Here is a 25,271-nt window from a genome sequence, read left to right as displayed (position 1 = left end):
TTGTCTGTTCAGTTACAATGCTAACGCTGACGACAAATTCTTATGGTTAGATATAGTTTTAAGAGGTCCAGCGACGTACCCATAAATCAGTGGCGGAGCCCCGAAAGCATGTTTTTCGGGCAAAAATATCATAACTAGGTTAGAAATTCGGGCAACCTCAGATATTTCGACCACCCCTCACCCCCTCGGACGAAAACTTGACTCCGCCACTGCCATAAATCGTAGCGAGACATTAGTTGATTTTAGTATGAGCTATCCATAATGACAGTTCATATTTCAGCTATAATTTACGATGGCTCATGTCAGTTAATGGTAAATCATTTAGAAGCATATTCTTGGAGCCACATCACTACTCTCTATTCTCATGCTGTAGATGTTTCATCAACAGAAAATATGACTCAAGCGTTATTAGAAGCAAAGAACAAGGCTACAGGTTGGTAAAACTATTTGGTAATGTATCTACCAAAAATAAATTTACTGTTACTAGTGAATAAAGTTCACAGGACAGTAGGAAACAAATTTGCAGCGGCTAAACTACCGTAGGAACTAATAGTCCAAGTCTACGAGCCCCAACCCAAAAGGGGGTCCCCACCATCAGAAAAAAAAACGGGAGAGCATAAATATATATATAAAAAAAATAAAATTTTAACTCATTAAGCATGAGCTCATATAGTTTGGCCGCTGCAAATCTGGTGCCATTATTGTTGACAAAGTAGCAACTGTGGAATATACCTAAAAGCCACTAATCTTGCTCAGTCATATACTTTAGATATTCGACTGAAACAAGCATATCGGTTATTTTGTCGCTCTCATTCATTTTCCGAAGATAAACTCAAATCTTACGATAAACATTATTCAAAAAGATCAAAGAAAATTCGATCCCGTCTGATTTATCCGTTTTTGTATTTTAGGAATTCTATTATGTATGCCACCTGATAAACTCCAAAAGATATTTATGTTATCAGAGCTGTACGGTATGATGGATGGGAAATATGTTTTTCTGTATTTCAATGCTGCTTTATCATTGACACGACTACAACCTACATTGCCTAGAAAGTTTATGACACCTTTGTTACAGATAGTAGATAATATGGTGCCAGAGAACAAATTTACTCAATATACAACTAAATATAACGTTGATGCTGTTCCACAGGAAAATATTCGATTAGATATTGTAGAAAATGTAAGTTTGTGTTGGTAAAATAACATTTTCTTTGATGGCTTAATCGATGTAATAGTTTATTAAAGTATTACAACATGCAAGTAATTTCATTACAATATTGCAATTTTTATCTCACGATATTTTACGTAATTGCATTACATTGTAACGGCCTTATAGCAATTTGAGTACAGCTTGATAGTTATAAAATATGAATGCAATTCTGTTAAAGGGACATTCTGTTTTTTTTTTTGGCTCAAATTTGTGAAAACTATACACCAAAATCTAGAGATATATGCCCTTTAATATATTTATTACGATACATGTCATTCTATAACCATACTTATTATTCTATAATTCTATCACCATACATGTAACTCTATACCACGATGTATGTAATTTTATTAAAATACATACAATTATATTACAATACATGTAATTTTATTACAGTGCATGTGATTTTATTACAATACATATAATTTATAACAATACATGTGGTTTTATTACAATACATATAATTTATAACAATGCATGTGATTTTATTACAATACATATAATTTATAACAATACATGTGGTTTTATTACAAGTTATTATTTTTCTTCAGATTGACAGTTTATTACCATATGTATATGACACAATTATATTGTGGTCTGTGTTTATTCGGCACCAGGTACGCAATGGTGTAGAAAATTTTTCCGAAGAAGAGTTGAAAACATTTTTGAAACAACGATATTTAAACGGTAAGTTTGATGTTATTTTGGAAATCACCTTCATGCAATAAAGCATTAAATTGACTCTTTGAATATGTTGTCAATTTCATCATCAAACTTTTACAATAAGTTTCTGGGCCTCAGGTCTGTGGTTTTTGCAATTCCACTAAGTGTTTAATGACGCCATTAATAGCGAAGGGCCTTATGTGATAAAACATACTTTGCGATTAATTACGTCATCAAACACTTAATTTTAGAGGAATTGCAGACGACGGATCGAAAATTAGAATGGTGCAAATTGATTTTATCAGTGTCCCCAATACACATAAAAAAATTAGAAGACCTTTTTACAATCTAAGTATTTCAAGTGAACTTTGTAGGCCTAATCCACATTCCAATAATAGGCGGTCAGTTATATTTTTAGCATATGTAATCCAAGAGTGGATTTAGAAATTAATGATGAAACACAATGTACTTGAAAACTTAACGATTTTATTGAATACAAATTGAAAAAGATAACACAAGTATGACGAAATAAGAAAAATGTTTTTACCAACTGAAGATGATTCAGATGCACTTAACCTACTTTTGAAGATAAAACACTTCATTCAATAGTCAAGTTCCGCTATTTTTTACCTGTTAAAATTTAATGGACAATTTTAAACATAATACTATACATCCTTAGCATCTAAAGGGACAGGTTCGTCATCCGTTTGACCAATTATACCTTAGTCTCAGAAGTTTTTTGTTAAGCTAATCAGTAATGGTGTTTACAGTTCACAGTCGAAATTTGAGTTTTCAAATCCACCTGTGTCTAGTTTTATGAGCATTTGAAAGTTAAAACGACTTGTCATCTTTTTTTGAGACTCTGCCATATAGAGAAAATATAGAACTAGAAAGTGAAATTCCAAGTTTCCAAGCTAAGCATAAAATTGTTTCTTTTGTCTATCTTTTGATATTGCTTATTGATACTTAGTAACCCCCTATCAATGACGCAGGCTGGCTATGGAAAAACTATAGTCGCTCCAATTTGACAATTTAAATTGTACACTATAAAGATCTTTCTACAGCTAAAAACTGAAAGACTATAAGTGCCAATGTCCTGGAAAATATCTAATTGCATACTGCACGGCGTTGTCTGTCTTCATGAGTACAATTAGGCGCAGCAAAGTAATAAGTAAAATACGATTTCATTTCATTTTAATTTGATATTGTTTATAATTGCTTTATTTATCCTTATTGAATTTTTTAAAGCATGTTTATCACCTAAGGCCCTTTGCGATTAATAATGTCATCAAACACTTAGTTTTAGAGGAATTACAGGAACCACAGTCGTCTGAATGAAAATTTGAATGGTGCAAATTGATGCTATCAGCGTCCCCGACACACATAGAATTTTTAGAAAACCTATTTACAATCCCTTTTAGAATATCTATATTATCATTGAAAGGTATTTTAATCATAATTCTAAATCATCATTATTTACCATCCGGCATACAAATCTAAATATTCTTTAAATAAAAGTCTCATTTGACCACACATCAAAGAGGTTATATCAATCTAAACTGCACGATACTAAAATTTAAAAATTTCACTTGAATTGAACCATTCTTTCCAAACTAAGCGCATATTACAGAAATTCATTCAGAGATTTATGCACGCTATATTAAAATTCTTTTGTCGACCTGTCAAAGTTTACATGACTGTTGCAGTCTTATTTGACGCTTCATTAATGATGTATGATGTAAAACAAGGCAGGTCGATACGGAATATTTCTAAATACGGCTCATCTGTCTCTCTTGACATTACTGTAAAACCTGAAAATAGCACAGACAATCGTCGTTAATCAATAAAAAGAGCCATGTAACTTCGAGTTAATATGAATTTTTAAGAAGTGACTTATTGCTTAGTTTTTTCACAGCCACTTAAAGGGATTGAAAAGGATTTTTCAGCCTTGTATATGTATTATTAGAGACGATTATAGCTTCCTCGTGCGTCATTCCGGTTTCTTGTCCGACGCCTATGAGATTTTGTAAGTGTATTTTAAGTATATCTTTGCAGGTGATGATGTCACTGTAGTATTCAGTTTAAGTGTTTTTATTTTCCAACCAATTCACCCAAAAAAAAAACCCCAAACAACAAAGAGAATTTGTCTTTAAGCAAAATCGAAAGGTGGCCTTAAGTCAATTTTGATGGTTTTAACAAAATCCTTTTTAAAAGGGTCTGTACTTTAAAGTTCCATTGCAAATCTGCATAAATACGAGTTAAGAAGAGATATTTTGTTTTCATCATTTCTGGGAACTTTCAATGAAATCTGTCCTCGAGCCGGAAATTACTATGTTTTGACGAATGTTGTAGCTTGGGAAAATGAGGATAAGCCTAGAGTTTGATTTATTGGTGCTTCTTAAAAATTATATACATATCCTTGAGTTTGAATGTAGTGTGTGGACATTGAAAACAGAAAACATACCGGAAAATATATTTTCAATTCCATACAATAATATTTTGTTTTAATGGGATGCCTTTAAAAGATAATAATACAACTTTAAATTCTTCTCCAATTAAAAAATAGTTGCTATCATCATCACTTTGATTCTATTAGAAAATCATGACATGCAGCCTTATCTCATAATAGTTCAGTCTTTAATAATAAATGAATGAAAAGATCACGAAAAGTTCAGCAGTGAACACAATACATTTTATATTTATTTATAGCTATTTATTATCAAAAGAAGAATATGCTCAAATCATGACTTATAGGCATCGGATCCGTATGTCCTAATACACGTTCGCCCTACGTTCGTTCGTGATAACAGATAACATCTCCATATTCTTACGGTTAATTACAAGCTATTGAAAATATAAGCCTATCTGACAACGGGCTCAGGATTTTAATTTTAATGCATATTTTTATTTTGCTACCATAGGTGCCCTACTTAAATGTTTTCTTGTGATTTTTTGTTTAAACCCAGCTTTCAACGCGCGTGCGTTAAAGATATGGCGTTTCACGCTACGTTGGGACATGGGCCTGAGATAACGTTCTCCGCGTGGTCACCAAATTTCAAAATGACCTCAAATACTGATTTCTATTGGCTTATCCAGAAATACGCGAGTAAATCAGTGGTACGTAAATCTTTCTCTTGGATTATTGGCGTTTCACGCGAAGTTGACACTTCTGGTATTTTCAGCTTGACGCCGTAGTGAAATTATAATTCCATGGAATTTCGTACCTTTTTTCACGGCGCGTTTAACGCGGCCAAGGGTTGAGTGAGGACTTTACAGTTGAAACATGTATTTCATTATATCATTTTATTCTAGACACGATGTTTTTGACCTCTCCAGTACAATTTGATATACAAGGAAGTCGACAGTCAAGATTCAGTGTCATACACGAGCAGAATAAAGGCAGTGAAGTTATAGGAGTAATAACTAGAGACATGTATCGGCAAATAAAACCAATAAATGACTGGCCGTCAATCTCATTACCGACTGAAAGCAGCAACCACTCAGGTAGGCTAATGTTTAGGAAATGGATTCTCTATCTGAAATGACATTAATTCACCTTGTCAAAGATGGTGTTTCTCCGTTAAGAAACAAGTACGTAGGTTATTCACTCATTTCTTGACACGGTCTTAGAACTAAGGTTTAATTTAGCCACCACGATGTAGGTATATACAGACGGCATTTACACGTACATATGTTCGATTTACATAACCATGCATTTTTTTTAATGAAACCAATTCAATTTTGATATTTCATTGCTTACTATCAGATATATAGAACCGCATATCTCAGCGGTTAAGACGCAGAATGAAATACGAACCCACGCATACATATGTGCAAGTAAAACTATGGATTAGATCAAACGACGTATTTATGAGTAACTTCATCAGTCATAAAGGGAAAGACGTAAAGCACAATTTCGTGATAATTCACAGATTGATAATCATTTTGGGAGACTTATTACCTTGGATATGGCAACATTGAGGGGATGTCTAGCCTTTGGTTATGTTTTTCCGTAATTTGAAGAACGATAGTGCAGACTATTTCGGTTTGTAACTGTTTATTTCCCTTCCCCTAAACCCTTTGCCATCCTCAGGTCCGTGGCTACTGAGGGCAAGTGGGGTCAATAAAAATCCGAAAAATCGATTACCATTTGAAACAATTCTGACAACCGACCAATTCCATTACAGCACCTAAACACCATACACCTTTGCCCTTTCGAACAATCAAATCTGGCTGTGCCTGCCTAATACAAGTGAATGATATTTTTTCAGATTCTACAGGGGCTATAATTGGTGCTGTTGTTGGTGTTATATTTACTGTTATAGTGATTGTAGTGATACTTTATATATTTAAGTAAGTTTAGTTTGGTTTCCTCGGAGATCTGCCCACAGGTCCAGCGTTTATAACAATGTTACAACAAGGAACTATTTGCCGGCAATCCTAGTTTAATCAGTAATTCGTAGTATTTGGATGGTAATATACCTAAAATAACCAATAGGAGCTGGTGCACCATGTCGATGAATTTATTTTCATACAACTGGTGGTATTAGTGCTCAGGGTACAAGAGGCTACGTTCGAAAATTTTGAAGTTCTGTTCATAGGAAAGTTCTCTCATCGCATTGTATGGTTTTGCTGTTGAACATCTTCAAGAAAGTTTCATTTGATTTGACCTTGTTGCTTTTACAAATTCACAATTGCAACCTTCTGATACATTATGTTCGTGTTTCAGAAAGTATCGATCAGAAAGAAGAGAATCAACAACACGGTTATGGAGTGTAAACGGACCAGAGCTAAAAATGAAAAGAGAACGGAATATAAAGATAAAACCAGATATAGCAAGTGTTTCCAAACACAACAATAACAACGATATGGTACCAAAACGACGACGTCTTGCCAGAATGGTAGGTGTCGTTTGTCTGGATTGATGGAATAAGATAGTAAGATAATAAGACAAAATGAGATTTGGTTCTAGCAGGTTGATATCGTTTTTCAGTCATCCATGATGAATGGGTGACATTACTGAATCGATTTTTAGGTAATATGTCACTTCGACTTGTCTGGACATCTATAGTATGGCCAGAATAATATATTTTTTAATATTTTTAGTAGAGCAAATGGTTTGTTCTAGAATCGCAAGTTGCTCTCAAAGTTAGTGTATACCTTTAAATACCACATCCTTCTCAAAAGTTCAATCATCTATTTTAAACTCAATCTATTTCAACAGGAAACTAGAGCAACACTAGGATCAACCTGCAGCTTAGATAAGAACCATTTATTTGCACCTATTGGACAATACAGAGTATGTTTCTTTCTGTTTTTAACATTAAATGTTTACATTCAATGTTAGAGAAGGGGGGGGGGGGGGGCATCACCAACAGTGTCTTACATGTCTAATGAATGAACTTTCAAAGGGTCGAATTCTCTGGTTGCTTATCGAAACGTTCAAGTTAAAGTTGTCAATGTAGCTTCTAGAATATACCGTGGGTTGTACTATTGTATCCGTAAGGGGTATAAGTACCAAACGGGTGCTCTTGTATTTGATACACCTTCTGGTTGATATTTCAGGGTTCTATTGTAGCTATTAAAGCATTACATGGAAGATCTATAAAACTAACAACTGATATGACAGAAGATTTAAATACAGTAAGTTTTAGTGAGAAAAATACAGTGAGATTTTTCTCCATCTGTATAACCTATATTTAGCAAGATACTCTAAATAATCTAATATGGAAATGGTATTTGTCAAGGACTTGTAACTATGGGTTATGTAGCCATTTGCTCACGTTGATTTATATATAAATATATATTTAGGCCTCACTTGCAGTAGCGGAGCCAGGTTTACGACCCAGAGGGATCAGATATTTATAATTGCCCGAATCTCTAAGCTAGTTATGAGCTTTTGCCCGAAAAACTTGCTTTCGGGGCTGCGAGGCGGGGATGGTGGGTGGAGGTGGGGCTGCCCCTTCTAACCCCCTTTGGCTCCGCGACTGTCTGTTTGATAGCCATACATAATGAATTGGATTAAATTTTTGTTTTTTTAAATATTATCATGTGTCAATATCAAAATAGTTAAACCAAATTTATGTAACTTGGTTTGGCCCAGGAATACGTTCGTCTACATTATATTTACAGATTAAAGAGTTGGAACATGATAATTTGAATGTGTTTGTTGGAGCTAAACTAGATAATAGTACTGGTTTTATTCTGTATAAATATTGTGCTAAAGGAAGTTTACATGTAAGTCTAACACTATTTTTATTCATTATGACTGTTCTTTTATGTGTATCCTTGGCTTTGTTTGTTTCCCTTTTCCTCGACTCTGTGATAACATCTGTTAACTGTCAGAAATATAGTTTGTTTTATTGTATTTGAAGGATGTATTAGAAAATGAGGATATTAAGTTAGACTGGATGTTTAAGATGTCTTTTGCTATTGACATTGCGAAGGTAACAATTTTTGTTCTACTGATCTGGCTCGGGTAATTAGGTGCTCTCTTGCTGAAGGTATTGATCGGGTCGAGATTATAAATTCAGATATTAGTTTAAGAAAGGAAAGGAGATCAGATCCCACATACCACAGTGTGAAATACAAAAGCCAATGTCATTGTCATACTATATGACGTCCCGCCAATTCTCGAGTAGAAAAGATACCCCCCCCCCCCCCCCCTCGTCGATTTCATCATCAAAGTGTGACAGTTTTTAAAATTTTCAGGGCATGGAATACCTACATAAATGCCCATTAAAATCAAATGGTAATTTAAAATCCAATAATTGTGTGATAGATAGTAGATGGGTAGTAAAAATAACAGATTTTGGAGCGTTATCTACAACTGATAGCATATACGGAATCAACGAACAGGACTATTATGAAAGTAAGTACTCAGCAGAAAGAACATAATCTTATTGATTCTGCCAGCTTTTTACTTTGTCGAACAGATTGCTGTCTGCATATGTTTCTATTTGGATTTTTGTTGGTTCTAACCAGGACAATCAGATCTCCACATTTCACCAACAACAGGGTGTGAAGCCAAACTTCTGGTGAACCTCTTCAAGAATTATCGCTTATGTTAAAGAAGCATTTAACGTCAAGCTTGTTAGGTTGCTCGTTGAACAGTATTATTAAAATGTAATGTGAATACAAGTTGCTGTCGTATTTTACCTTGCCTCTCATTCAAACGTCAGACTGTTGTATGTTACCTTGCCTATCATTCAAACGGCACGTCTGACTGTCGTATGCTACCTTGCCTCTCATTCAAATGAAACACCTGGCTTACGTATGTAACCTTGCCTCTCAATCAAATGACACATCTGGCTGTCGTATGTTACCTTTAGTCTCATTCGGATGACACATCTGGCTGTCGTATGTTATCTTTGCTCTCATTCGGATGACTTTATATTCCAGAACTGTTATGGACATCACCAGAATTATTACGATTGAACAAACGACCTAAGAAAGGCAGTCAGAAGGGAGATGTATTTAGTTATTCTATTATTTTATATGAGATATTCCATAGATGTACACCTTATTTTTACAATAATGAAGCAACGAAAGGTAAAAAGGAACAAATTTTAAATTGAGAACCACTCAAAACTGTTTTTGTCCCGGTGCGTATTGTTCAAGGGCTATAACTCGCTTAGAAACAAACAGAAACTTTGTGGACCTATTTCAAGATAGAACCACTGTTGTAATAGAATAATCCTCGTGACGATCACGATGTTTGATCTCTTTTTGTTAGTTTTAAAATATCCATTGTATTGTAACTGATCATTGATTGGTTTCCCTATAACAAGATATTCCTGGTTCACGTTCACGTTCGCATGTACTGCAGGATTTTGTAATAAGTCCTTGAAATCGATTTGTCTGTGCTATCAGGTTCTTCCTCTTTGCACATTGCGCTGCTTTGTTATGCACCAATTTGACAATGTACAGAATAGCGAATCACTATCATTGTTTCAGATGTAATATTTAAAGTAAGAAAACACACGGATCCACCATATCGTCCAGTAATACCAACTGATCACGGACTGGTTGAAGATGCTCTTACCCTCATGGTATCTTGTTGGGATGAAGATCCCCAACTCCGTCCAGATTTTAGATCAATTAGAAAATTGCTTATAGATTTAAATGGCGGTCGGTAAGTCGATTTGATTTTGATTAACTAATATGGAAACGAATCTAGCTGTAAGTTAGACATTACCGATGAAACTTTTAGTTTGCAACTCGGAGCCCCAGAAGGACATTTTTATACATATTTAATGCGTTTTATCCACATTGCGAATGTATGTAGATCCTATAATTCCAAATAGTTGAGAATACAGTTCACTGGTTGCAAACAATGCCACTTAGGTTTCTACCATGCTGATGCTGATGCTGAAACCGATGATTCGGACTGTAACACTCAAATATCAAATGATTTTTAACAGTAAAATGAACATTATGGATAACATGATACAGTTATTAGAAGCTTATAGTGGGAACTTGGAGAAACTTGTAGCAGAACGAACAGAAGAAGTAGCCCAAGAAAAGGCTAAAACAGAGCGACTGTTATACCAAATGCTTCCACAGTAAGTTTTGGTTTTCTACCCATTGCCTTTTTTGTATTTATATCCTCTTTAAATAAGCTTTAATATCTGATATATTGTGCTAATCATGCTTAAGAATGGAATACGAACGACAGTGGCAACGACAATGCACTCTACTGCATTTGGCTCCTGAATCAATTTTGTCGGTGACTGACCGAAACTTTACAGCCGTAGAAAATGATATGATTATATTTCAGACCTGTAGCCGATCAGTTAAAATTAGGCAACCCTGTGATACCCGAGTCATTTGAAGAAGTTTCTATCTTCTTCTCTGATATTGTTGGATTTACTACAATAGCGAGTATAAGCGAGCCTTTGCAGGTATTTATTTCACTGTTGCTGTTAGATCTAAAGAAAATCAAGGATCGAAATTTCGAATTCGAAAGATACATGCATCTAGGTGTCGCAAGAGATAAACAGGTTTCCAGATTACTTGACATTATTTTCTCCATATAGTGAAATTGTAAAGAAATTGTAATTAAGACTTTTTTTTCAATTATTATCTGTGGTCAGAATTGATTGTTTTTTATTACTTGTATTAGGTAGTTGACTTATTGAATGATCTATATACAACATTTGATGGAATAATAGCCAAGCACGATGTGTATAAGGTAATCAGGATTTTCATGTTGCATTTATATTATTGGTTTTCGTCTATATAAGTGCATATATCCATTGCAAAACAATATCCAAATGTGACCCCAATGACGTGGCAAGCGAAGTACGTCACTGTCTCATCAGGGAAAGCATTTCAAAAGGAAACCACCATCGAAAGGTATTCGTACAGAGGCGTAAGTTTGGAGAAGTAGGAGGTATCTGTTACCCCCTAAAAAGCCGTTTAGGAATACACGTATTTTAAACAGTCTTTCTCCTAAAGTTTTGAAACATACGTTATCAAAGTAGTTTGGTATATCAAATTGTATTTCAACACGGTTCCACGAATACTAGTTCACAACCAAGTTACTCCCATGTTCAGTTGCAATATCATTGTTTCTTGTTTTATTATTCTGTAGGTTGAAACGATAGGTGACGCTTATATGTGCGTCAGTGGTGTACCCAATCCAAATGGTAAACGTCATTCTGCTGAAATTGCTAATATGGCCTTGGATCTCATCAGTGCAGTTCACAACTTCCGGATAAGACATCTTCCAGACGAAAAGTTATTACTACGCGCTGGACTACATACAGGATCTTGTGCAGCGGGTGTTGTTGGTCAAATTATGCCCAGATATTGTTTGTTTGGTGATAATGTTAATATGGCTTCAAGAATGGAATCGATGGGAAAAGGTTCGTAATTTACCAAATGTATGCACTCATTATATCCTCTCCATTCATTTCCATCTATTAATTTTTAAGTGCTTTTTGCATAATATAAGAATATCGATTCTTTCATTTTTCTTCTGCTAAAGGGGCTAAAAAGTCACATTGTTGACGCTTATGGCTTCTATTTGCACCATTATAATTTCCAATCCGACATTTGTATAATTATGATGTCGCTATCCCAAATGCATTTCCGCTGGAATGAAATATTTGATAGTGTCACTGATATCTGACACCCTTTGTTCTTCTTACTTGCAGCATTACATATTCATATGAGTAGTGCCATGAATAATGCACTGAAAGCATTAGATGAAGGGTTTCTCACAGTTCAAAGAGGCAATGTACAGATAAAGGTCAGTGATTGCCATAATAATTCCCGCAATACCCTAAGCTAGCATCTCACACTGCAATTTAACACAGCTTCCCCAAACTTCCTATGTAATGCAATGTCATGCTGCTATCCACTAAAAAGCAACCCAATTGTAGATGAACTTAAAATCGCCTGAAAAAAGTGAATAAAGTCTGTTGTTCGGTGTATAAAGAATCGCATCCAGTACGATTTACTCCCGTGATGTTCTGTTTGAAAATAAAGGCAGTATCGGCTCTTACAGATTCTACATACTCTATCAGAAAACTCAATTAGAACAAATTTGTATTAGATTCTAGTAGATGGTTTTATTTTCACAAATATGCTGACGACTTTTTCAGGGAAAGGGGCTACAAAAAACATATTGGTTGGTAGGAAAGAAGTCATACAAGAAAACCTTACCTGATTCCATGTTAAGGTATGTAATTAGTTTTGCAACCACTGAGGAATGTCCAAAGCGCATGTTTGAATAACGGTTTATCAAGCCTGTTACTTTCTGAAACAATGGCGGTTCTATGAATTGTTAGGTGAAAGGGCCGATAAGGGACCACAGCATTGTCAAGCTAGATTTAAGGCTTCATTTCTGAGAGAGGATCATGACCCCCTGTAGAGAAACACCGCTGCGTTGACTCTGTTTGAAGGGTTTGTGTGTACTTTATAGAGTATAGATGATAAGGATTCGAAACTGAATACAGGTTATGGTGGGAATAGATGTACGGTGTACGGCGTGGGATGATCGAAGCAGTAGAAAGTAAAACAAGTGAACACACGAGGTACTATATCGATAATCCCGCACAGTACACCGCGCCGTACACCACACAGTACACCGCACATCATCTATTCCCACTTTTATATGCACCCCTACACTATATACGCTATACATATTATACACTCACACCTATCAATACCGATACAATTGTCGAAAATTGACGATAAACGGAGCAAAAATGTGAGTAATGATTAAACAAATTGTAAAGTAATAAAATTCATTCCATAAATTTATAATATTTTATTTTTCACAGATTTCATATTCAAGAAGAAATATCCGATTCAAGGCCGACAACTCCGTCTGTAAAATCTTTTGGATTTGACGATAGTATGTATACGGGATTGTTACGCAAACCGTCCATAGCTACCAACCAATCTTCCACATCTCTTAACAGTATAATGTCAGATACCCGCTCTGAAGTCATTAACAACGAACTTTTATCAGTCGATGAACCATTTAGATTTGAATATCACCACAGTGAATGCAGTTTAGATAATCCCGATATAGCTGAAGAAGGACTTACACTGAATGTACCAAGAATTGAACTGACTGAAATGACTTAAACTGTGATATATCTTATGGAACCATTTCACCCAGTAAGCTGATGACGTCAGTTCAAATCATTCCAAGAGACCTAGAGCATCAAGAGAAGGTTCTCCTTAGCATCACGTTTCCCTGCAGTTATAATAATATACATTTAAGCTTATGAAATTTAATATTCTATGACGTAACGCAGCAGTTTTCAACCTTTTCCTTTCTATTAACCCTTTCGGGATACTTGATCGATTGCATAACACCCTTTTACAATATAAATCCTTATTATTTCGTGATTTTCTCTAGGTTTTTTCTCTGCAATCTTTCTCCTGTCGGAAAATATAGCTTTAATGCAATTGTTTTTTATGTTTATCAGAGACACTGGTAATTTTGGTGGAATTGCAGGAATCACAGGCGTCTGATTGAAAATTGGAAAGATGCAAATTGATGCTATCTGTGTCCCCGATAAGCATACAAAATTTAGGAATCCCTTTAATAGAGAACGACATACATGTAATTTCTTAATGCTTTATGCTAGACTACTAAGCGCCTCATTATCCCACAATAAATTCAAATTTCTCTTTGTATCTTAATCTGTGATTGAAATTATTTTTATCAATCGACGAAATTCCACTCACTGAATTAAAATCTGCATGATAATGACAAAATATAATTATTTGGTGGACACATCTAGATTATAGTCACATCCGATTGACATAACAGATTTCGGAAAAGGTCTGGAAACCTTCTTCATTATTGGTATTGTTAACAAAAGTATTACTATATTAAGCAGAATATTAAATAAATTATTATATCTTTATTGAGATTGATGCCTGTTTCTTATTAAAGTGAGTGGATGGAGAAGATATATCTTGTCCTATGTTAAGATTGGACCCTGAAGATTCAAGTTAGTGAGCGAATGTTCAATTGACGTGTCCACTGAGGCAGCAAAAGCATTTAGTGAGAATAATTTCATTATGATAACCTTGGTCGAAATAAGTCATAAATATTCTAAAAAAGTATCTTTTCAGGTATAAAATACTGTGTTTATAGCTTAAGGAACGTCTACTATACTGGCTGTCACTTTGTCACTTTACTTTTCAGATGCTTTGTATTGATTTCATCATCTATGCAAACGTACTTAAGAAAGGGTGTATGATTCTTTTTATTCCATTTCCTTTAAATCCATAATCTAGTCATTATAACTTATTTATGCCGTGTTCGTGGTTTTGTTTGATAAGATAATACCGACCTTGCAAGTTCCAAGATCGCAATTGTTGCAATATACAAGAAATACATTTTATTTCATGTCTTTACAAATTACAAGTGGGTCATGGTCATGTTCCAGATATAAAGATTAGCCTGATAACATAATGCCAGCCGAGTAATATCTTAACCATTGAACATAGCCAGTATGTGGTTCACAATAGTATTGCTTTTTAACGCTATTTTGGGTTCCTCTGCCGGAACTGTTCATCTTTATGTAAGTCCGACAGGATCTGATTCTAATTCCGGGTAAGATTTGTATTGAGTGTGTGTTGTTGTTTTTTCCACTGACGATAATAATGTTGTAGTTAAACCACTAGTCGATAAAGACGCAACATTCCTAAGACTGTAGATTTTTAAATTTGCTACGACTGTTTTAATTAACTGCTTTGAAACGTGTCTATGTATAAACAAGTTTTGAGGCGTCAAAATCACTTGGCGGTTTACTAAAAATTCCAAAAATAGAAGAGAAACCACCATTTTTCAGTATTGTGCTTTGCTACGCTTACTGGTGGCTATCTGACAGAGAAACTGTCTGTATACGTTCACATTATGTTACCAGTGACCACAGATTGGCAACTTAATGGGCAAACGTAACAGAGTTTTAGAAAGTTACAATATTGTCACAATTCTTAAAGGCTAAGATGGTCTTATAAAAGTTTAATTTGCATTCAGATTAGACACATCCCATCCACTGAAGACAATTCACAAAGCTCGAGATAAACTGGAAGATGCTAGTATCAAAGATAACGGTATCATTTTCTTTTATAGTCAATCTGTATGATGAAGAACTACAATGTTCATGTCGTCTCCATTGCGAACTCATGTCATTATGTTCCAATTGTACCGCTGTATACAATAAGCATTAACACTCGACAATTAATCATTATTAAATCAAATATGGAATTTCCGAATCAATGGAAGTAACGTTAGTTCAATTAGCATATATTTTTTCATCGGAGAGCACATAAAGAATATATTTATCTGAGGATAATGAATAATTCTGCACGTTTTTGTATTTACTGGTACAAGCGAGATCACCGAGAGAGATCACATCGTGGGAGGAAAACGCCCATAACACAATCATTATTTCCTCGGCGGGGAAAAAGAAACATTTTTATTTTTTGAAAAGATATTGTTCATATAGGAAGTAACTTTGAACAAAATATTTAACATGTTTTATTGGAACTTCCATATTGTAGAGGTATATATAGAGCTAATGCAAGGCTACCATGACCTATCATCAACTCTAACTTTTACTCATCAGCATCCATATCCTGTTACTATCAGATCATACCAACATCAAGAAGTTCATGTGGTAAGAACATAACTGTCACAAAGGTCTGTCCGCAATCAACGGATATCACGTCAACTTCCAAACGTCAATGTTTAACGATCATACTACTTTATGTATTTCGACACCTCAATCTGTATACCCAGTGGATAGATTTCCAGTTTGTGAGCATTTGGAAAGTTCTAAATTTACAGTCCATACAAAATGCATAGTCTCAACTACTCACATTAAAATTTCTATTAGCTTTTATGGTGCGTGGTAAATTTTATTTCCGGTAATCAACTGAATAGTATCACGCGAAGCTTGTGATTGCAGATGAAATAATATATTTTATGTTATGAAAATACGTTTCGTTTATATTCGACATCAAGCTGAATAAGTTGCAGAACAATGTTTCTCATCCATCTATTCGTATAAGCTCTGATTATTGATCATGTTTCATTATATAACTTTCAATTAACATCATCGTATCCTATTTTGCAGACCGGTGGCAAGAGAATTGCTTCAAATCAATTCAAATACCTCGACACAAAACAAGATTCCGCTGCAATGAGTCTTATTAGTGCTAGAGGTCTTTTGAAGGTATGTCCTGGATAACGTCTCATTCCTTATCCTATAATGTCATGAAACCTTGTATGTTCCTGCGGATTTCAACGCACCAAATGAATAATACGTCAGCAGCAATGAAGTGTGTTATAGCTGTTCGACACTGGACATAATTACCCCCCGACTAAACAATAATATAATGGCCGAAAAAGTGGTCTGGCATTTCTGACGGAATCCTTGAGAGCTGAAGAAGGATTCAACTTTTAGATCAAGTGAATAGTTTCATTTGCCTTTAAATGTAATATATGCTTACTTTCTCCGCAATATGTAATGTAGACAGTTGCATCTATCCTATCCGTTAAACACATTATGTTCAACAGGTACGCCGTGTGAACCTTAAAGATGTGGGCATCACTGATTTTGGTAGATTGGAAAAGTTTGGCTTTTACTCACGAAGAACTGCGCCGTTAGAAGTGTTCATCAATGGTAAGCCATTAAGACTGGCAGAATGGCCTGACAATGTGAGTGTATTTGTAAGTTCTTAATTCAATGGTAGCAATAAAACCCAATCATTAATCTTCAACTTAGATAAGTCCAGTATGCTCTTCACCTAATGACAAAAAGCTCATGACCATTGCGTTTCTAAAAGTATAGGAACATCTGCGCATCACCAGCATGCTATTATTTACATATTTACAGAACTTCATCAATATCAAAAGTATACCAAATGGACGAAATGGCACGACGTTCACCTACAATGCAACACGTGATGCGTTTTGGTCCCGTGAAAAGGATCCTTGGGTTTATGGGTTTTGGTATGTGATTTTTTTTTAATAAGGAAAACAATCCAACTTTTACAATTTTTTGAAGTCTTAACAATTTCTGATCTCAATGTTAGTTAATGGACACCTGGACAGCGTTCCCAAGAACCACCAAACAGATTTTTGTCCTTTGTTCAACTGTTTTTTGATTATGGTCTTTTCTCCCATATTTGCCATTGCCTTTCGACTTCGATTTCGTCTGATGGTTATAACCTATGTCAATTCGGTTAAAATCTGGGTTTTAATTTCTATTTTTATGGGAGACTCCGCTTGCTACCATGATGTAACGATGTAAATTTAAAGAAGAATTTTGTCAGATCAAAGATGACAAGTGTACAGGGGCGTATTTAGGAGAGGATTTTTTCAAGCTACTCTTTTCTATAGGTATTGGAGTTGGGCAGACCATTCTGCTCAAGTTAAAAAAGTAGACTCTAAAGCTCATGAAATTACTTTAACAGCCCCTACTCATTATGGACTACGAACTGGTAAGATTATTAGTGAAATTGCCAAGAAATGCTTAACAACTCCTACAAATGTGTATTTTATCGGGTTAACCAGATAAGAGGAAAAATAAAGTTGTAACAATTATTTATCTTTAAACAATAACATTGGTTAGCTCTTCGATGGATGTACCGCGTGAGAAACTTTTAAACACTTGATGTACAACACTTTGGAGATCAGCGTGGTCATTGGCGAAGTAATCTCCATTTAGATTTTTGTGGACCATAGACCATTCCAATTGTAATGAAGTAAAGCCCAAATCATTTGGATTTTTTTCTCAATTGTTTAAAGCTGGTAGGATCTAGGGTGACCTCGGGTTGTTCTTTTTCACCCCAAAAAGTCATTGGCCTATTGATGTGCACAACAAACATATAGACACCGAAATGGATTCCGCGTAACTAAACCTCTTCAAATTTCTCTATTTTGTTCTATTATGGGCCTGCACAATTTAAAGAATCACATCCTTTCTCTTATAGGGAATTTGAGATCAGATGGGCGACATTACATAAATGGCTATAGTCACCAAGGAGGTTATTTCAGAGTTTTTAATATGTTATCTGAATTAGATCAACCAGTAAGTATATTTTAAAGTTTTGTAACGTAATCTGAATTAAGTCAACAAGTTATATATTTTAGAATTTATATTTATCTTAATTAGATCAACCAGTAGGTACGTTTCAGAGTTTTTTCTGTTATTTTGATTTGAATAAGATCCACCAGTACAGTAAGTCTTTTTCAGATTATCAATATGTTAGATTAATTAAATTAATTAATTTTAGAGCTTAAATATAATTTGTTATCTGAATTAGTTCAATCAGTAAGTATAATTTATATGTTATCTGAATTAGATCATTCAGTAAGTATATTTTATATTTTATCTGAATTAGATCAATCAGTACGTACATTTTATATTTTATCTGAATTAGATCAATTAGTTAGTATATTTTATATGTTATCTGAATTAGATAAATCAGTAAGTATATTTTATATGTTATCTGAATTAGATCAATCAGTAAGTATGTTTTATATGTTATCTGAATTAGATCAATCAGTAAGTATATTTTATATGTTATCTGAATTAGATCATTCAGTAAGTATATTTTATATTTTATCTGAATTAGATCAATCAGTACGTACATTTTATATTTTATCTGAATTAGATCAATCAGTTAGTATATTTTATATGTTATCTGAATTAGATCAATCAGTAAATATATTTTATATGTTATCTGAATTAGATCAATCAGTAAGTATATTTTATATGTTATCTGAATTAGATCAATCAGTAAGTATATTTTATATGTTATCTGAATTAGATCAATCAGTAAGTATATTTTGTATGTTATCTGAATTAGATCAATCAGTAAATACATGTTATATGTTATCTGAATTAGATCAATCAGTAAGAATGTACCACATCAGATTTCGTGATATTTATATTACTGGTGTGGTGCTGGTTAAGTTTTATTACAAATAACAAAAGAACGTGATATTTTTAGGGTGAATATTACCTAGACAGGACAACTGGAATATTGTATATTTGGCCGAATACACCTAAAGGTGATTTAAAAGATACTGATGTTGTCTATGTCTCATTGATCAATAGCTGCATAAGGTAAGTGCTCGCCTTTCACATTCCAATCTAAGATTTTTATGAAGCAATAGATTTGAAATTCACAATAAAAATATTATTTAATTTATTTTATGAATAAATATATTTTAGTTTGTCTAATGGAATCAAAAACATGAATTTTGAAGATTTTACCCTTGAAGCTTGTCGACACTATGGTATTGAGGCTCAAAATGGACATAACCTAAAATTCTCTAATCTGGAAGTCAAGAACACGGGTAAGCCAACGATAAAATGGTACATAATTAAGAGGAGATGTGTGTTTTTGCCATAAGGTCACCCGGACAACTCCGTTCTTGTTACGTCGTGTTTAAAATTGAATAAAAAAGGGATAAAATTAATAAAAGATCTTAGAATATTACCCGATTCTGAAATAGATTTTAAACAGTATTTTCTTTAAGTGGACCATTTATTGTGACACAGAACATTATTTCTCTCTTTGGCTACCTGAAGCTGGTATTTGTTGACAGTATCGTTTTATGAATGTAAAACATTTAGATCAAAGCAGTCACTTGAACCTTGTAACCTGGCATTCGTGTACTCCGAATGTTTTTTTTTCTTCCTGTAATTGATGTACCTTATAGATTAATCACTACTTAGGTAAAACATGAAAATATGAAAAGGACTTGACAAGATTGTGAAAACTTTGAAATGAAGTAATGTATGATTTATTTGTATTTCAGGAACGTATGGTATAAGTTGCTCTGGTGATTGTCGTTCTGTATCAGTTTCAAAATGTGAAATTCATGACTCGGATGGCGGTATCAAAATATCAGGTTATATTATTTTTTCACAGCAAAAATTTACCAACTTGTTAATGTTAACAATGTTAATGTTTTCAGTTTTTCAAATTCCAAATTATCTTAACATGGTGCATGATAAAACCGAGAGAGTTATAAACTTATGTGCGTAAACATATTTAAATAAATATCTGATAACTATCGAGTCCGCGAATGGAAGAAAAGAATTGGAGACGGTTTTTTTTATTCTTACACCAGACGCTTTTTCGACTGTAACAATATCTCATAAGCATTTGATAATTGTATTCAAGGAGGAAATAGGAAAACTCTGACATCATCGGGCAATATTGTAGAAGACAACCATATACATCATTTTGGACGAGCTAGTGCTGTAGGTTCTAATGGTATATCTGTTAGTGGAGTAAATAATATTATCAAAAATAACCACATGCACCATTGTACTTATACAGGCATATATTGGACTGTAAGTTTACTTTTACTGACTCTGGACAAAGCTTGGACTTGTACCTTAATCTCAGAAATATTTTGGCTAAAGCTCATCAGTAATAGTGTTCACAGCTCACCGTCGAAATTTGAGCCTGTGTCCAGAATTATCCGCACTTGAAAGTTAGAAAGACGACTCGACCTCGTCATATAACAAAATACATACATAGAATCACTTCCGGTTTTCCTGCCACCGAGATTTATGTTATATCCATTTCTTTGTGGATATCGGGACGTGTTTGACCATAGTAGCCACTAGATTTTTGGCTTTGTTTACTGAACCAAAATAATTTCTTTTCAGGGCAATGACCATGTATTTGAATATAATCATATACACGATTGTTGTTATAATTCTACTGATTGTGGTGCTTTCATGACAGGTCGAGATTGGACTTTTGTAAGTAAAAACTTTAACTGGTTTAATTTGTAACTGTTTGACAAAATGTGGTGAAGCGCTTGACATGATGTAGTCGATATGCAAAATCACATGTACGTACGTGTTAATGATGGTTATGCAAAATGAGTCCTTGGTTATACTTCAAAGGGTTCCGTCTTTTTCATCTCAGACCATTAAACGCAATCCAATTCAGTCTAAAGGGTAACTGTCATATATTCAGTTCAGCAGTAGGGCAGCATATTTAGCTACCCGTGACATTTAACAAGTGAAAATTGTGATGAGGAAACACATAGTTATCTGGCCACAGCATCACTTAAGAAGGAAATTTAAACCTATGTACACATTCGCCATTACAACCCAATTCGCTTTTGATGAGCTTTCCCACACCAATAGATAGAGTCATTTGAACTTTATTGCTGAGGAAAGAATTACTATTATAGAATGCTTAATATTATAATATACTTGTTTGTTTTTATATTCATTATTTCCAGAGAGGAAATATTATAAGATACAACTATTTACATGATCATGTTAGATACTGGCCTGGTGCTGAAGTTAGAGCTGTAATGTTAGATGATCAAATGTCCAGTATTACTATGGAAAAAAATATATTTGCCCATGTAAGTAACTCCCCCTGACCTGAAGCACAATTATAATATATGACTCAAATGGGTTCTTTTAAAGGGACAGGTGCACCATTTATTTTACAAATCGTACCTTAGTCTCTGAAATGGAATTCTTTTTTCTTAGCTAAGCTAAGACACATTTCTCTACAATTTGGCGTTTATTTTGCTATTCGTACATTAGTTTTCAACTACATGCAAAGGGCATGGCGACGTTAAAATACTTAAGTAAACCTACCGTAAATTTAGTTTTAACGTTTTAAGATTAACGAAAAGATGCTTTAAGTTAAAATCTTCAGATAAGGTGAGGCGCACATTATTCTCAATTTTGGTGTATAATTTTTGATAAATTTGAGCCAAAATTTTCACCTCCCCCAAAAAAGCAGAATGCCTCTTTAAGATGCAATGGAAGATGTGATGTTTAATTCGGCTACAAAAATTGAACAAAAACCTTTGAACAAATGTATTATAGCATATGAAGATATAATGTAAACAATTTTTATCTGAGACAACATACTCTAAACCTTATAAATGTTTAGATGAATGATGACCAATTTTAATATTTTTAATCTTTGACAAATGTTTATACCTGTTTGATTTCAGAACGAAGTTCATGCTAATATTGGCGGAGGGCGTGATAATATATTTAGCTATAATGTATTCTACGAATCGAGAAGCCACGCCTTGGATGTAGATGGTAGGGGCCATGCAGGGACCGGTGGGAATTCTGGATCACTGGATACTAAGCTGAAGGTAATGGTGTGGGACGAAATTCGTTAAACAATTCAATTGAGCTGCAAATGCCCAACCCTACAAACAAACGGATTACCCCTCTGAAAATATCTTTTCTGTAAAAAATACACACCACGAACAATCAAGTCTGGCTACGGGCCTGAATCTGACCAGTCTTTCACAGAAAAAAAAACCGATGAAGAAGCAGTGTGTTTGTTTCACATTTGCTTTACTGTTGAGCAGCTGGTAAAGCTGACATGTTGAGATGTTTTTTCGTGAGCTTGAATAAATAGCCCAACAAGCCCTCTGGTCCTATTTAAGTAACCACATAAATTCAATAGTACATCTTTTTTAAGGTGCTTTTTTACTTTATTTTTGTTTACATTCAGCTAGTGTTGTGAGCCTATATCGATTCTTTACACCAATCGACTTACTCTTATAATGTAATTACATGCATATGATTTTTTTATAACAGTTTTTTTAAACTGTATGTATAATCTTGCAGGCTATGCCTTACACAAACTCTGTATGGGCTTCAAAATATCCCAAACTGGCGGCTATGGCCAAAATGGATGCAAAAAGTCGCGGAGCCCCAGCAGGTAATAACTTACGAAAATACTAATGTAAAAAAGCAGAAAAGAATACTATCATGACTTATTCATTGATGTGAATAAACATTAAAATGGCATTATCCTGGGTAACATTTAGTCCATAAGAAACATTCTATTTTTATGGAAATTTTAAGTAGTTTATTCTTTCAGGGAACCAAATCTTACATAATTTATATGTTATGATACACGGTAAAAAGACTATTAATTACCATGGCAGTTTTGTAATGAATACCGGCTATTTCAATCATGTTGATAATCATGCGGTAAGTATTTTTATGAATAACAATTTTGATAACCATGCTGTTAATTTGGTAAATAAATAAGTAATTTATAATCATGCTGTTAAACTATTAATGTTATACAATAGTATTATTTTGGTAATCATGCTCCATGATTCTATTACATAAATAAACATTTTGGTAACCATGCAGATTAAGTATCTGTTTATAATCGCATCGATGTACCAGTAGGGTAATATTATAACCACTGTTACTCATACTAGTTTAACAATAGATTCATAGAGGCTATTAGGACGCTGATAACATTAATGAGCACCATTCTAAATTGCAGACAGACGTCTGTGTGGTTCCTGCAATTCAAATATTTATAAAAGATATTGGTGCCTTTAGTCCTCGCCACTAAATTTGATTAAGAAGGTATTTAAGTCTCGAACTAAAAGATAAAGAACAAAATGCGAAGTCAACGTATCCTATACCCAAAATGTTATGCGTAAAATATTCATTTAAATGCTGAACGGACTTCAGAAAGTATAAGATGTAATGTAATATTCACTTTCCAATGACTTTTCAGGCCTCCAAATCAGACTTCGTTTCACCAGAGCACAATAATTTTGAACTTCGATGTCAAGCAAAGGATTGGGCAAACAAAGCTAATTTTCCACAGCCTGTATCATATGATAAAGTTGGACCCCGTTATCCCTATGGTCCTCGCTATTTTAATAAAGGTATGTAGTTTATTTTATTCTAGGGGTTTTGTAAAAACAATAGGTACTTATCTCCCGAGTTTTAACATATTATCGATTTAACTGATCCTTAACACCATCAATGCAAGAGTAGATCTGTGAACAGCTCCGAGCGTGGCATGAGACCTTACCCCATGGCATTTAGATCTTTTGAAAATTTTTGCCTGTTAGCTTTCTTGTCGAGATGACACTGGTGGCCTTAAGCTCAATGAAACGTATCTTTTGCACTAGCAGGGTTCTTTAGATTCAATTATTTGAATTATTTAAATCTATTTGTTATCAATATGATTTAATTTGTTATGTTGTTTTCAGGTATTAGTCCAGTTAATAAAGTTTACAGTTCCATAACAACTGGTAGCTGTCATTGAATTTTTGATGAATTTAAAACACCTAATAATGATATTAATCAATATAAAACTAAATTAAAGTTTCTTTACAACGTCTTCTTGTGGGATTTCCTTGTTATCTATAAAATGTTAGCTTCTTTTATAACAAAGCACATAACGTTTTTAACATCATTAAAAGCAAGAATTATAAAAAATCTCTCTGGAATTCAATAACATAAAACAATAAACCGTATTGGAATATATATATATATATATTTATAAGTAATTAGGGTTGTCATCAATTCTTGGTAAAATGAAACACTTTTTAATCCAGAACAAGTTGTTATTTAATCCATATTCAATTAATATATACATAATATCTTAGCATGCTTTCAGCTTAATAGCTTCTTCAGAGATATAAAATAATTTTAACTTTCAACAATATATACAATACGGAGGTCACTATTCAAAACAAACATAAAATACCATAGTTACTCACTTATGCAAGATAGTAAATAAAACTATCGTGTTGAAACTAGTTAAAAACCATAATCAGGGTTATGGGATAATTATATATATTTACAACTTTTAAACCGACACCAGCTATGTCTTTAAAACATTAGACATATGGATTGTTGTAAGGAATCAGGCAATTCACCCCATTACAGTTACACACTGTACGACAAACACCTTGTCCAAAGCATGTCCTGTACGTCATTACTTCCTCTGGTCTCGACCGTGGTGAACTGTGGAGTGTTTTACTGTATTCATTCTCCTTGGGATGTGGGAGCATCTCAAATATGAAGAAATCTCGTCCAAGTTTACATATCTAGTCCTATTATCTGTTGAA

The 25,271-nt window shown here is 34.0% G+C and overlaps 3 protein-coding genes across 3 annotated transcripts; all 3 read left to right on the top strand.

Moving 5' to 3' along the window:
• Window positions 1-7,435: 7,435 nt before the first annotated feature.
• On the top strand, window positions 7,436-11,753 carry LOTGIDRAFT_117064 (hypothetical protein; the record flags this gene model as incomplete). Its single annotated transcript, XM_009055667.1, has 10 exons — window positions 7,436-7,519; window positions 8,009-8,113; window positions 8,251-8,322; window positions 8,588-8,747; window positions 9,278-9,427; window positions 9,833-10,010; window positions 10,300-10,440; window positions 10,656-10,779; window positions 11,001-11,069; window positions 11,472-11,753. Coding segments are annotated over 10 exons (1,365 nt in total), but the record flags the coding sequence as incomplete, so codon positions are not given.
• Window positions 11,754-12,036: 283 nt separating this feature from the next.
• LOTGIDRAFT_160543 (hypothetical protein) lies at window positions 12,037-13,477 on the top strand (the record flags this gene model as incomplete). Its single annotated transcript, XM_009055666.1, has 3 exons — window positions 12,037-12,131; window positions 12,487-12,563; window positions 13,168-13,477. Coding segments are annotated over 3 exons (482 nt in total), but the record flags the coding sequence as incomplete, so codon positions are not given.
• A 1,355-nt stretch (window positions 13,478-14,832) lies between these two features.
• On the top strand, window positions 14,833-24,538 carry LOTGIDRAFT_232078 (hypothetical protein). Its single transcript, XM_009055665.1, has 20 exons — window positions 14,833-14,963; window positions 15,390-15,466; window positions 15,917-16,032; window positions 16,492-16,590; window positions 16,935-17,075; window positions 17,254-17,369; window positions 17,760-17,860; window positions 18,353-18,450; window positions 18,658-19,200; window positions 19,376-19,491; window positions 19,600-19,724; window positions 20,190-20,282; window positions 20,558-20,730; window positions 21,052-21,147; window positions 21,639-21,767; window positions 22,374-22,523; window positions 23,008-23,101; window positions 23,264-23,376; window positions 23,924-24,077; window positions 24,408-24,538. Exons 1-20 carry the CDS (start codon window positions 14,863-14,865, stop codon window positions 24,461-24,463), a joined length of 2,691 nt encoding a protein of 896 aa, XP_009053913.1. The 5' UTR covers window positions 14,833-14,862; the 3' UTR covers window positions 24,464-24,538.
• The last annotated feature ends 733 nt before the right edge of the window (window positions 24,539-25,271 follow it).

The sequence above is a fragment of the Lottia gigantea genome (genome assembly GCF_000327385.1).
Source record: "Lottia gigantea unplaced genomic scaffold LOTGIsca_25, whole genome shotgun sequence".
NCBI classification, from domain to species: Eukaryota; Metazoa; Mollusca; class Gastropoda; family Lottiidae; genus Lottia; species Lottia gigantea.
This window is presented reverse-complemented; position numbering and strand designations above follow the sequence as displayed.